The 13,086-nt window shown below is 62.8% G+C and overlaps 1 protein-coding gene across 1 annotated transcript in view; it reads right to left on the bottom strand.

The window, feature by feature from the left end:
- Positions 1-13,086, bottom strand: part of LOC137454614 (receptor-type tyrosine-protein phosphatase V-like) — a 50,742-nt gene that overhangs the window by 7,912 nt on the left and 29,744 nt on the right. The window contains exons 20-32 of the mRNA XM_068164724.1: positions 12,442-12,576; positions 12,121-12,331; positions 8,695-8,762; positions 8,411-8,531; positions 8,058-8,105; positions 7,566-7,659; positions 6,121-6,211; positions 5,570-5,646; positions 4,652-4,786; positions 2,084-2,206; positions 1,524-1,684; positions 1,003-1,138; positions 411-490 (exon numbers count right to left, since the gene is read on the bottom strand). Of these exons, the coding sequence (XP_068020825.1) occupies positions 411-490; positions 1,003-1,138; positions 1,524-1,684; positions 2,084-2,206; positions 4,652-4,786; positions 5,570-5,646; positions 6,121-6,211; positions 7,566-7,659; positions 8,058-8,105; positions 8,411-8,531; positions 8,695-8,762; positions 12,121-12,331; positions 12,442-12,576 (1,480 nt within the window). The remainder of the gene's footprint in view (positions 1-410; positions 491-1,002; positions 1,139-1,523; positions 1,685-2,083; positions 2,207-4,651; positions 4,787-5,569; positions 5,647-6,120; positions 6,212-7,565; positions 7,660-8,057; positions 8,106-8,410; positions 8,532-8,694; positions 8,763-12,120; positions 12,332-12,441; positions 12,577-13,086) is intronic.

Raw genomic sequence — 13,086 nt, 5'->3', positions numbered from 1 at the left:
CCTGACCCTGCAGTGCCCCTCAGCCTCCACCAAAGCCACCCAGCACCCATCAGCTCCTCCAGTTTGAAGCTCTGGAGCATCCCTCTGGGCTGGGAAGTCAGGCTGATGGAAATGCCTTCTCCAGGCCAGTCCTTCAGCTCTGTGACATTGGCACAGCCCAGGGAGCTGGCACTGAAGGAAAGAAGGATGTGGCTGCCCAGGCTCTGCCGGTGCACCCAGTGCTGAGCTGGGCTCCCCATGCTGCAGGGAACAACCAGCCCTGGGCTAACAGCACTCAAGGCACCAAGGGGAGGGCTGGTTGGGCTTCCCTGCCCTTCTGTCCAGGAACTCACACTGGGGCCAGGATCCCAGCTCCCACTGGAAGGTGATCAGGGTGGGTAAAGGAGCAGGAGAACACAGCAGGTCCTTACCTCTCTGTCCCTGACAAACCCAGGAGTGGTTCCTCCAGGATCTTGTCCATGATACAGCTGTGCAGGAAAATGTACTGGGACTGGAAGGGAACAGAGAGCAGTGGAGGGCACCCCAGCAGGCATGGCACTGCCTGGGCTCCAATGTTCATGCCCAAGAGGCACTTCAGTCCCAGAGCCTCTGGGTCCCTCCTCGGGGTGTGTCTGTCCTGTAGGGTACTGACACCTGCCCCAGCTCTTGGCTGGGGAATGTTCCTGGGCTGTGGAGCATCACAGGTCAGTGACACAGAGCTGCCTGCAGAGGGCCTGATACTGCTCTTAGGAGCTTGGGGGTGCTCCTGAGTCTCCTGGAAGGGCTCTGAGGCTCTGTGAGCTGCTGCTGCTGTGGGTCCAGCAGGACATGGAGCTGCTGGAGACTGCCACAGAGGGAGCAGCTTCCACTCCAGCTCAGCTGCAGCTCCGAGCAGCACGGAGACAGGCTGGGGGCACTGGAGCACACAGGGGGCACACAGGGGGCACTGGGGCTGGTGGCTCAGCCCTGGCAGCTCCTGTGCCACAGGGCAGGGGCAGTGTGGGAGGGGGGCAGGGGTCTCACCAGCGTCTGCACCATCAGGTAGCGGTTCATGCGCAGGGTGTGCACGGCGCCGAAGATGTCAACCACCTTCTCCTGCCGCAGCTGCAGCAGCAGCCGGTCCAGCGCCAGGAAGGTGCCGCTGCGGCCGACCCCGGCACTGCCGGCACACAGCGAGGCTCAGAGCACCACCCCCACCAGCCTGCAGCCTGCACACCAGCCTGGGGGCCCCGGGGCGCCGCTCCCGGCAGGGCAGGGGGCTGGGCAGCCGTTCAGGTGGGGATGTGGCTCAGGGGTGGACTCGGCAGAGGAGGGTCAGGGGTTGGCCTGGATGATCTTTTCCAGCCCAGCTGCCTCCAGGAGCTGCTGCTGACCACCTCCAGCTGCCTCATCCCCTGGACTAGAGGGCAGGCTGCAAGCCCACCTGTGACCCTCAGTCCTGCCCAGGCAGCCCAGCTGCGCCTCCTGGGTGCTGCTTTCCCTCCCAGGCTGTGCAGGAGCAGGACCCTTGCCCCCTCCCGCCGTGGCCCTGAGCAGAGCCTTGCCTGCAGTGCACAAGGGTGGGCCCTGTGTCCTTGCTGCTCTGGATGTGCTCCCGGACCAGCTCCCTGAAGGCCAGGATGGAGGCTGTGGACTCCGGGATGCCGTGGTCAGGCCAGGCCGTGTAGTGCAGGTGGGACAGCAGCCTCTCAGCCTGGAGACCCTCCTGCCAGGGGCGAGGTGGTGACTGGGGTGCAGCACGCTGGGACAGAGCCCTCCCCACACCCTGCAGCCCTGGCAGCACCTGGGGGGCTCGGCCGCAGGCAACGGCCAGTGCCGGGGCTGCTGCTCTGCTCCTGCCCTCCCCGAGGTGAGGCACACAGGGGTAAGGCCTCTGGCTGCTGGGGAAGGTGCCCTGGAGGCTGCAGGCTGTGCCCCAGCACAGGGCCATGGGAAGGAGAGGGCAGGAGAGGGCAGCAGAGCTGGCAGTGCAGCCCGGTGTGACCAACCTGCTCCTCGGGGACTGCTCCTCTGAGCCCTGCCAGCGGCAGGGCAAGGAGTCGATGCCATCTGCACCCCCCAGCCCCTGGCAGGTGCCCATCCGTGCCAGCCCTGCCTCACTCACGTGCCACAGCTTGAACTGGCGCAGGGTCCACTCCTCGGCGCTGCTCTGCCGCAGGAGCTGCACCCGGAGCTGGCCGTAGCACACCGGCGCCGCCTCGGACGGCCAGTAGTGGTCACACAGCACCTAGGGCACAGGCAGGATGGGGCCAGTGAGGGGCAAGGTCCCACCGGGTGACCTCTGGGCTCCCTGAGAGCAGCAGCTGCGTGGGAAGCCAGGGCAGGGCTCGGGGAGCAGGCAGAGGTGCTGCCCCTTGGCACCAGGAGCTTTGCACAGCCCTTCCCCACCCCCACCCCCCCCCCGAGTCTGGATCTCAGCCTCCTCCAGAGGAAAGGACCTCTGTGGGTCCCCTCGTGCCTGGAGGAGCAGCCCACGGCAGATTTCTCACCCAGAGGGAAGGTTAATTTCAGATTGTGCAGAACTACCTGAGGGGGATGGGCATGGCCCCAGCTAAGCTCCACTCCTGCCCCTTGCTGCCCCGAGCTAAGGCTAAGCTGCTGACACAGCAGCCTCTGCTCCCTCCCTGCTGCCTCGGGGCAGCATGTGGCCCCTGCTCAGCCTGCAGCCTCTGCTCGGCCTGCAGCCTCTGCTCAGCCTGCAGCCCCTGCTCAGCCTGCAGCCTCTGCTCAGCCTGCAGCCCCTGCTCAGCCTGCAGCCTCTGCTCGGCCTGCGGCCTCTGCTCGCCCTGCAGCCCCTGCTCAGCCTGCAGCCTCTGCTCGGCCTGCAGCCTCTGCTCGGCCTGCAGCCCCTGCTCAGCCTGCAGCCCCTGCTCAGCCTGCAGCCCCTGCTCAGCCTGCAGCCCCTGCTCGGCCTGCAGCCTCTGCTCAGCCTGCAGCCCCTGCTCAGCCTGCAGCCCCTGCTCGGCCTGCAGCCTCTGCTCGGCCTGCAGCCCCTGCTCTGCCTGCAGCCCCTGCTCGGCCTGCAGCCCCTGCTCTGCCTGCAGCCCCTGCTCAGCCTGCTGCCTCTGCTCAGCCTGCAGCCCCTGCTCGGCCTGCAGCCCCTGCTCGGCCTGCAGCCTCTGCTCGGCCTGCAGCCCCTGCTCGGCCTGCTGCCTCTGCTCGGCCTGCAGCCCCTGCTCAGCCTGCTGCCTCTGCTCGGCCTGCAGCCCCTGCTCAGCCTGCAGCCCCTGCTCGGCCTGCAGCCTCTGCTCGGCCTGCAGCCCCTGCTCGGCCTGCAGCCCCTGCTCAGCCTGCAGCCCCTGCTCAGCCTGCAGCCCCTGCTCGCCCTGCAGCCCCTGCTCAGCCTGCAGCCCCTGCTCGGCCTGCAGCCCCTGCTCGGCCTGCAGCCTCTGCTCTGCCTGCAGCCCCTGCTCGGCCTGCAGCCTCTGCTTTGCCTGCAGCCCCTGCTCTGCCTGCAGCCCCTGCTCGGCCTGCAGCCTCTGCTCTGCCTGCAGCCCCTGCTCGGCCTGCAGCCTCTGCTCTGCCTGCAGCCCCTGCTCGGCCTGCAGCCTCTGCTCTGCCTGCAGCCCCTGCTCGGCCTGCAGCCTCTGCTCTGCCTGCAGCCCCTGCTCTGCCTGCAGCCCCTGCTCGGCCTGCAGCCTCTGCTCTGCCTGCAGCCCCTGCTTGGCCTGCAGCCTCTGCTCTGCCTGCAGCCCCTGCTCGGCCTGCAGCCCCTGCTCTGCCTGCAGCCTCTGCTCTGCCTGCAGCCCCTGCTCGGCCTGCAGCCTCTGCTCGGCCTGCAGCCCCTGCTCGGCCTGCAGCCTCTGCTCTGCCTGCAGCCTCTGCTCTGCCTGCAGCCCCTGCTCTGCCTGCAGCCCCTGCTCGGCCTGCAGCCTCTGCTCTGCCTGCAGCCCCTGCTCGGCCTGCAGCCTCTGCTCTGCCTGCAGCCCCTGCTCTGCCTGCAGCCCCTGCTCGGCCTGCAGCCTCTGCTCTGCCTGCAGCCCCTGCTCGGCCTGCAGCCTCTGCTCTGCCTGCAGCCCCTGCTCAGCCTGCAGCCTCTGCTCGGCCTGCGGCCCCTGCTCAGCCTGCAGCCTCTGCTCTGCCTGCAGCCCCTGCTCTGCCTGCAGCCCCTGCTCAGCCTGCAGCCTCTGCTCGGCCTGCAGCCCCTGCTCAGCCTGCAGCCCCTGCTCTGCCTGCAGCCCCTGCTCAGCCTGCAGCCTCTGCTCTGCCTGCAGCCCCTGCTCGGCCTGCAGCCTCTGCTCTGCCTGCAGCCCCTGCTCAGCCTGCAGCCTCTGCTCGGCCTGCGGCCCCTGCTCAGCCTGCAGCCTCTGCTCTGCCTGCAGCCCCTGCTCTGCCTGCAGCCCCTGCTCAGCCTGCAGCCTCTGCTCGGCCTGCAGCCTCTGCTCAGCCTGCAGCCCCTGCTCAGCCTGCAGCCTCTGCTCGCCCTGCAGCCCCTGCTCAGCCTGCAGCCCCTGCTCAGCCTGCAGCCCCTGCTCGGCCTGCAGCCCCTGCTCAGCCTGCAGCCTCTGCTCAGCCTGCTGCCTCTGCTCAGCCTGCAGCCCCTGCTCAGCCTGCAGCCCCTGCTCAGCCTGCAGCCCCTGCTCAGCCTGCAGCCCCTGCTCAGCCTGCAGCCAGGGCAGGGGAGGCACAAAGGCAGCCCCGGCCGTGCTGGGTGGGGCCGTGCTGACCCTACCCTCCCGTTCTCCATGCACACGGTCAGCATGATGATGTTGCAGACATTCTGCTCCCACACCAGCCTCCAGAAGTCATCGATGGTCTTCTTCAGGGGGCCCTGGGTGACAATGAACTCCTGCTGGGACGTGTAGCCCTGAGGGAGAGGCAGAGAGGATGAGTGGCTGGGGCAGGGGGGTCTTGCCCTGTGGTAGTCAGTGCCTGGCTTGATCTGTGGTCAAGGGGGAAGCTGCCACTGCCCTCAGTCTGTGCAGGCAGCTCCCAGGCAGGGGGCCTCCAAGGCAGCTGACCCCCCAGGAAGCAGCACAAGCTTGCTGCACATCTGGACCAGAGAGGTGACCTCTGCCATCTTCCTTCCAGTGGTTCCTCATTTGGGCTACCCAGGGCAAGGCAGATCTGGGTTCCTCCCGTGCTCCCCAGCCACTGCTGCAGCTGGGGTGAGCATGCAGGGGCTCAGGCTGCTGCTTGGCCCCTCTGACACACACATGCCCCACAGACCCACACAGCCATGCAGGGATGCTCTGTGCCCTGCCTGTTACCTGGGCAACCCTCCCGGGTGCAGGACGTGGGCACAGCTCCTGGGTAGTTCAAATGCAGCTGCACAGAGCAGAAGGAGAGAGAGGAGGCAGACAGACAGGGCAGTAAGCTGGGAGATGGTGGGAAGAGGACAGTCCCCAAGAAGAAGGGAGAAAGCTTTGCCAGCCTGCCCACACTCACAGCCCATTCACAGCTCCCTGCTGGTCTCCACCAACCCCTGCTAAAGGGCATCTCCCCCTGACCCCCAGCTCCCTGCCAGTCTGTGCCAGCTGCAGCTTCAGTGCAGCTCTTGCCCACCAGCCCTCAAAGTCTCAACCCAGGCAGAGTTTCTCTGATGGTGCCTCCTGGCCATGGCTCTGTGGTGAAGGCAGGTGGCACTCACAGGCATGAAGTTGGCATTGATGTAGTCTGAGTGTGGATCCTCCCCCAGCTGGCTCAGCTTGACCCGAGAGTGATCATCTGAAACAGGCCACACACACAGGAGCCCTCAGCACAGCCAGGACATGGCCATCCCCTCCCCTGCCTGCCCCACAGCCCCATGGATGAAGCCAGCAGGGAGGCTCTGTGCTGGGCACCTTCTCCCTGGGAGCTGCCCACCAGCTGGGTTGGCAGGGGGGGATCATGAGGCTCAGGGGAGAAGCCATGGGACGCTCATGGCTCCCCTTTGGTCACCATCTGGGACCCATCCCTGAAGTGGGCTCCCCCAGCACCTGCCCAGCAGCCTTCTGGAGGAGCTGAGGATGGTAGCTGAGCCCTGCCTCAACCCTTAAGCCTTGAATCTCCAGGAGGAAAATGGCAACTGAGGCTCAAGACTCCTTCTGGCAGGAGAGGAGCCAGGCAGGGTGAGGCCTGCAGCAGGGCAAGCTGAGCCTCTCCCTGGGAGCTGCTCTGTGACCTCCCACCCTGGCTGCTGGGGCAGGAGGCAGCACTTACAGGGCAGCACATGAGGATATCTGTTCTTGGAGGCATTTGCTGGTAGCTCAGCCTCCAGCTTCAGCTGCTCCTTCCCAACTTCCTTCAGCTCCTGTAGGACAGGGGAGAATCACAGAATGGTTTGGAAGGGACCCCCAGAGCTCATCCAGTCCAACCCTCTGCAGCCAGCAGGGACACCCTCCACTGGATCAGGTTGCCCAGAGCCCTGTCCAGCCTCACCTGGAATATCTCCAGGGCTGGAACCTCAACCCCCTCCCTGGGCAACCTGCTGCAGTGCTCCAGCAGCCTCCTGCTGCAGAACTTGTTCCTTACATCCAATCTCAATCTGCTCTGCTCTCATTTCAAACCACTGCCCCTGGGCCTGTCCCTGCAGGCCTTTGGGAACAGTCCCTCTGCAGTCTCCTTGTAGCTCCCTTCAGGTACTGGAAGGTTGCTATTAGCTCTCCCTGGAGCCTTCTCTTCTCCAGGCTGCACAGCTCCAGCTCCCTCAGCCTGTCCCTAGGGCAGAGCTGTTCCAACCCCTGATCATTTTCGTGGCCTCCTCTGGAGCCTCTCCAGCAGCTCCAGGTCCTTTCTGTGCTGGGGGCTCCAGAGCTGGATGCAGTGTTCCAGGTGAGGTCTCAGCAGAGCAGATCAGAGGGGCAGGATCCTCTCTCCCAATAAACACAAAGGTCTCTCTGGAGAGCTCACGACCAGCTCAGCTTCCTGCTCATGGCCAATGGCTCTGTCCTGGCATTGGAAGGTCACCATGCACAAGGAGCCCTTCCCCAGCAGCACTGTTTGCATTTGCAGGAGCACAAGGCCAGGAGCATTGGTGGGTAAAAAAAATCTTCTCAGGAACCAGAAATCCACCAAGATCAGAGCAGTTTGTGCTGAAAAAACAGAAGCCTCTTGTGCTGCAGATCCAGAGACCACTTGTGCTGCTCAAAGGGTGATCTGAGTGGAGTCTGAATTGGCTGATGGATTTCCAAAGCTGCTGGCAGCAGGAGGATTCAGAGGCTGCAGATGTTGGCAGTGGGAGCCAGGGGAGGCAGCCTGAAGTGAATTCCCAGCCTGGCCCCACAGCTCTGAGCTTGCTCCTCAACCTTCCTGTTGACTGCAGGCTCTTTCCCAACACCCTCGAGGTGGCTCTCACTGCACCACTCAGCATCTTCACCTCCAGGCCAGGCCTGGGCCCTTGGCACTGCCTAGCAGCTCTGCACAGTGCTAGCTCACCTGACACCTCAGACAACATGAACCAGACAGGTTCTGAGCAGAGGAGCTGCCTGCTCACTGGGTCCATCCAGTCCTTGGCCTCCAAACCTCCCTGTGGGGTGGCTGGATTGCTGGAGAGATGGAATTCTGTGCCTGGAGAGGAGGAGTGCATGCAGAGCCACCCAACAGCTGGGGCATGAGCTGCCTGGAGAGGAAAGCCAGGATGAGCTGTGGCAGGAGTCCCAGCTCACCTCAAACTCCTGGAAGAAGGCCTGGTTGGCACCAGCTGTCTTCATCTCATAGTAGTGCTTGAAGCTCTCGACGGGCACCGGCCGATGGACGTTCCTGCAGCAAGCAGAGGCCAGGACAGAGCTTGGGTGAGCTGTGGGGAGGTCTGGTGAGACACCCAGGTGGGCAGGGACAAGCCAGCCTTGAAGCTGCAGAACCTGGCTGCACACACTCAGGGGTGGTCTGCAGCCCACATCACTGCCCAGGGATGTGGGTCCAAGAGCATTGCAGGATGCCAGGGTAAGGACATCCTCCTGCAGCAGAAGCCCTGCAGAGGAGGTGCAGACAATGGAGTGGAGCTGGGCAATAAATACTGAATGTGGGGAAGCCCAGGATGAAGCCCAGCTGAAGAGGAGGAGACAGAGTTGGATTTCTCTGAGTCAAAGCATAAGAAAGGAAGTTGGTAAAGCCCTCTGGGACCTGCGGTGGGGACGCTGCGGCTCCCCAGCACTCACCTCGAGCTGTAGGTCACCATTTCCTGGGGCAAGCTGTTCTTCTTGGCTCTGGAACAAAGCATGGGAGATGTCACTGCTCCTGCAGTGCAGGGGCAGCTGCTGTGGCTGTGCTGTGGACTGCTGGCCCCTAGAGCAGTACCCTGCCCTGCACAGGTGTGGGCTGCTGGCAGTTCATAGCTCATGGGCACTACCCTCTCACCTCTGCCCCTTGTTCTGTCCTTGCCAGGCACCACTCCCCTGGCAGTGTCCTCCTTTGCCTACATCTCTTTGCATACCCTCCCACTGCTCTTCCTCCTGGCCTGGCAGTGCCTCCTCAGCAGGCACCCTCGGGTAAGAGAGGGCCTCCTGCTCACCTCTTTGCTCTGAGCTGTTTCCAGTAGACCAAAGCAAAAATGGCTGCAAGAGTCAGGAGAAATCCCGTGATGATTCCAGCAATTACTGGCACTGAGAGAGGAGCTGTGTCTGCACCAGAGGCTGCCACAAAAAGGAGACAGAACAGAGAGGAGTCAGGAAATGGCTCCATTTCTGCAGCCCTCTGGGTGCCATCAGCAGCTTGCCAGTTCCCCCTGCCCTCAGCACCAGGTAGGGAAGGTCACAGGATCTCAGGGGTTGGAAGGGACCTGACTCTCCACCTTACCTGAGAACAAGGTGAAGGTCACTGCGGGGGCCACAGGGTCGTACTTGGTGAAGGCAGCGATGCTGAACCTAGGGCAGAGCAGAGTCTGCCGTGAGGGGCAGCCAGGAGCAGGCACAGCTCCCAGGCAGCCAGGAGCAGGGAGACCCAAGGCAGCAGGACAGCTGCCCCTGTCTGAAGTGCTGCACTGGAAGGAGCTGGTTTCCTGCAGGGATGTAGGAAATACATCAGAAGTGTCTCTCCTCCCTTCCCTGCTCCTGAGCAAGCTTGTTGCACTTGAGAGAATCTGAGATGTTCAGAGAGCACAAACAGGGAACAGCTCTCACAGAGCCACAGAGCTCCTTGGGTTGGAGAAGGTCTCTGAGATCATCCAACCATCAAACCAGCTCCCCATGGCCACCAAACCATGGCCCCAAGTGCCATGGCCACATCTTGCTTGAACACCTCTGGGCATGGGGACTCCACCACCTCCCTGGGCAGCCTCTGCCAGGCCCTGACCACTCCTCCAGCAGAGACATTTTGCCTCTCCTCCACAGGGTTCCTTGCAGACACAAGTGGTGAGTTTCTGTTCTCTCCTAGGACTGAAACAGGGAAGGACAGCAGTGAGCAGGGACAGGCAAGCTGGGCTGAGTCCTGCCTTAGCTCAGGTCGGGCCTTTAATTGGGGTGACTTGGAAGAGCTAAGCCTGGGTAGCTGAAACAGGGGCACCTCAGCTGGGAGGGGCTGAGCACTACCCTGTGGAGCTCTGCCCTACATCCTCCTCCCAGCACTGTGCACACCAGGCCTCCCAGCTCTCTGCAGAGCTGACCTCCTCCTGAGCAGGGAGCCTGGAAGGGGAGGGCTCCCGTGCCCTAGATGCAAGCCAAGGCTTTCCCACAGAGCTTTGGAGTCTAACCTGGAGTCTGATGTGAGTCTGCTCTGGCAGCACCCTGGAGGCCAGAGCAGACATGTCTTTGGAAACTGAGCCTGCAGATGCCTTGGCATGAGGGACAGGGGCCTGGGGACACCCAGCTCACTGCAAGAGACAAGGGCTGGCTTGCAGGCTGTTGGGCTGCCAGCAGTGTCAGCTCCTCACCACGCTAGGGGAGCAGCACAGCCTGTGCTGGGTACCTGCTGGCCAGGGCAGCCAAAGCAAGCTGGGAAGGGCTGCAAGAGCATCTTCTAGTCCTCAGTAACTGCACAGTTATGTACATGGCTTTGAGTCATGCTAGGTGCACAGCCTGATGGCCATGAATTAGCTGCCACCCTGCTAGAGGTTGATGCTGGAGTGAAAGTAGCAGCTGGGAGGGGTGGGCAGAGGCACACTGTCGGGGTGGAGGGGGTGGAGGGGGTGGAGGGGGTGAAGGGGGATCTCTGTGTTTGTGCTGAAGTCTCCTGGAGGCCAGGGGCAGCTCTTGGCCTGTGCCAACATCGGCAATGCAGCCCCAGCTCGTGCCCAGGCTGTCCCCAGCAGCAGAAGGCTGTTAGGGTTGAACAGAAGGGCTTGGGCTGGCAGGCCTGAGGGGGAGTCAGGCAGGACCCTTAGCAGTACAGAGCAGGTGAGCTCCATGAGCAGTCAGCCTCAGCTCTTCTGAAGCCATTGGAGTCTCCTGTAGCACCCAGGGACCACAGCACCTCTGGTGGGTATGGGATGAGAAGCTCTCCTGCCAGCTGTGCTTACACAGCCCCTGGGGGCAGCTGGAAGAGCTCTTTGCTCTTGATGACCCTACCCTGGGTAGGATTCCCAAGGGAATGGCTCTCTGGAAGCTCCCTTTTTCCCCAGGAGAAGCAGCCAGCACCTGATGCAGCCCAGGTCACACCAGTCTCTGCCAGTGCTGCCCCTCAAGGCAGCTAAAGAAGCCCTTGCTTGGCATCATGAGTGAATTAAAACGACCCTGCAAGAACCTCTGCCAGTTTCTCATCTACTTCTGGGGTCTGCACACAGCAGAAGCAAAGGGAGGGAAGCAGAGAAGGAGAGGGAGCAGGTCCCAACCCAACAGCAGGGACCTGGACTCCACTCACTGGCAAACCAAAGGGCAGCTCTCAGCCCTACTTCCCTGGCAGGGCAGAGCTCCCTCCTGCACCCTCTCCTGTCCCAACCCCTTGGTGACTTCTCCCAGCAGTCAGCAACCCTTGCTGTAAGCTTACAAGGGCTGGGAGTGCCAGGACGAGGGACAAAGGCTTGGAGCTGGGAGAGGGGAGACTGAGGCTGGAGATGAGGAGGAGATTCTTTGCAGTGAGGCTGGGGAGAGCCTGGCACAGGCTGCCCAGGGAGGCTGTGGCTGTCCCCTGCCTGGAGGTGTTCAGGGCCAGGCTGGATGAGGCCCTGAGCAGCCTGGGCTGGTGGAGGTGTCCCTGCCCGTGGCAGGGATGATCCTGAAGGTCCCTTCCAGCCCAACCCATTCTGTGATTCTCTAAACAGAAATGGGGCAATCTTCCAGGGTCTGGGGGATCCCTCTGCCAGAGAAGTGCCTGGGGATAGGGTCCCTGCTTGATGAAACTGTGAGCAGCTGAGTTAAGAGGCCTGCCCAAGGCTGTGAGCTTCTCTGTGCAGCAGGAGCCCTGCTTTGCTATCAGCTGTGCTAAAGGTGCCCTGGAGTGAAACGTTTGTATGTTCACAGAGTGCATTGGGTTGGAAGGGACCCTCCAAGGTCACCTTGTTCACCCCCTTGCAGTCAGCAGGGACACCTCTGCTAGATCAGGCTGCCCAGGGACACATCCAGTCTGACCTTGAATGTCTCCAGGGATGGGGTCTCAACCAGCTCTCTGGGCAACCTGTTCCAGTGTCTCCCCAACCCTCATGGTGCAGAGCTTCCTCCTGGTGTCCAACCTAAACCTCTCTTGCTCCAGTTTCAAACCATTGTCCCTGGCCCTTGGAAGCAGCTCCTGCCCAGCCTCCAGCTATTGAAATGCAGCTCTGAGGGCTCCCTGGAGCCTTCTCTTGTCCAGGCTGAACACCCCCAGCTCCCTCAGTCTGTTCCCACAGCAGAGGTTCTCCAGGCTTCTGATCATCCTTCTGGCCTCCTCTGGCCCCTCTCCATCAGCTCCAGGTCCTTCTTGTGTTGGGGGCCCCCGGTCTGGGCACAGCCCTGCAGGGGAGGTCTCCCCAGAGCAGAGCAAGGGGCCAGGATCCCTCTCTCCAGCTCTGGCCACACTGCTGTGGATGCAGCCCCATTTTAGTTCTCACCTAGAGGTGGACACTGCCCACAGCCAGCCCCTGCCAGCCTCAGCTTTCACCTCTGCTCTCCTTCCCCTGCCCACTTACACTGCTTGACACCCCCCAGATGCCAGCCCTGGCACCCCTCAGACTCTGCTTGGTGGAGCAGCCCTCAGGCCCACTGCTGGGGAGACCTGGGGAGCAGGAGGGTGAGGTGACATGGAGGGAGCTGGTGGTGGCAGCTGGCAGGGCCATGTGCAGTCTCTTTTGGAGGGGGGCTGTGGGGGTCTCACCTGTACTGCTCGTTGGCTTTCAGCTTCCCGTTGCAGGGGGCCCTGGCGCGGCCGCACTCCTCGGTGCCCAGCGGCACTCGCCAGGTCTCAGGGGAGCTCCTGGGGCTCGGGGGGAAGGGATTGGGGATGACCACAGCCAGGTAGGAGTCCTCCATCCCATAATAGTGGTCATACCAGGTGCTGGACATGATTTCCTGGGTGGGCCTGAGCACTGAAGGGGAATGCACAAGGTGGCAGTGGCAGTGCCACAGCACAGCCCAGGGCAGCTGCTGGGCTGCCGGGGCCCCGGGCAGGGCAGGGCAGGGCACGGGGGGCACTCACCTGAGCGGTTGGTGGTGGCCACCACTCCATAGAACTGGATCTGCCCATTCTCCTCACTGAACAGCTCTGAGGAGATGATGACTGCAGAGCTGGCCTCCACCTGGAAGCTGTCTGCCCGCAGGGGGGGAGGCAGAGCTGGAAGAGGAGGGAGCAAGCACAGCCTTGCAGTGTGCCCCTGCTCCCACAGCCACACCACACACTGCTGAGTGCTCCCAGCACAGCCTGCCCAGAGCCCTGCCCTGCTGCACTCCAGTGCAGGACCACAGAGGGCTCACAGTTAACTGAAAGAGTCCCCAGGACTAATCAGAATCACAGAGTCATTCCGCTTGGGAAGGACCCCTGGGATCACCCAGTCCAACCACTGACCCTGCTCTACAAGGGTCACCCCTGAGCCATAGCCCCAAGCACCACATCCAAAGGACCCTCAAACACCTCCAGGGTTGGGGACTCCACCTCCCTGGGCAGCCTGTGCCAGTGTCTGAGCACTCTTGATGTCCAGCCTGACCCTGCCCTGCTGCAGCTTGAGGCCATTGCCTCTTCTTCTGTCACTAATGACCTGTGAGAAGAGACCAGCACCAACCTCTCCCTCCACAGCCTCCTTCCAGGCAGCTGCAGAGAGCAGTGAGGTCTCCCCTCAGCCTCCTC

This window comes from Melanerpes formicivorus, unplaced genomic scaffold, assembly GCF_026170545.1.
Source record: "Melanerpes formicivorus ecotype bairdi unplaced genomic scaffold, bMelFor1.0.p_v2 SCAF_82, whole genome shotgun sequence".
Classification (NCBI taxonomy): Eukaryota; Metazoa; Chordata; class Aves; order Piciformes; family Picidae; genus Melanerpes; species Melanerpes formicivorus.
The sequence above is the reverse complement of the archived record's forward strand: the minus strand, read 5'-3'. Positions and strand labels throughout refer to the sequence as shown.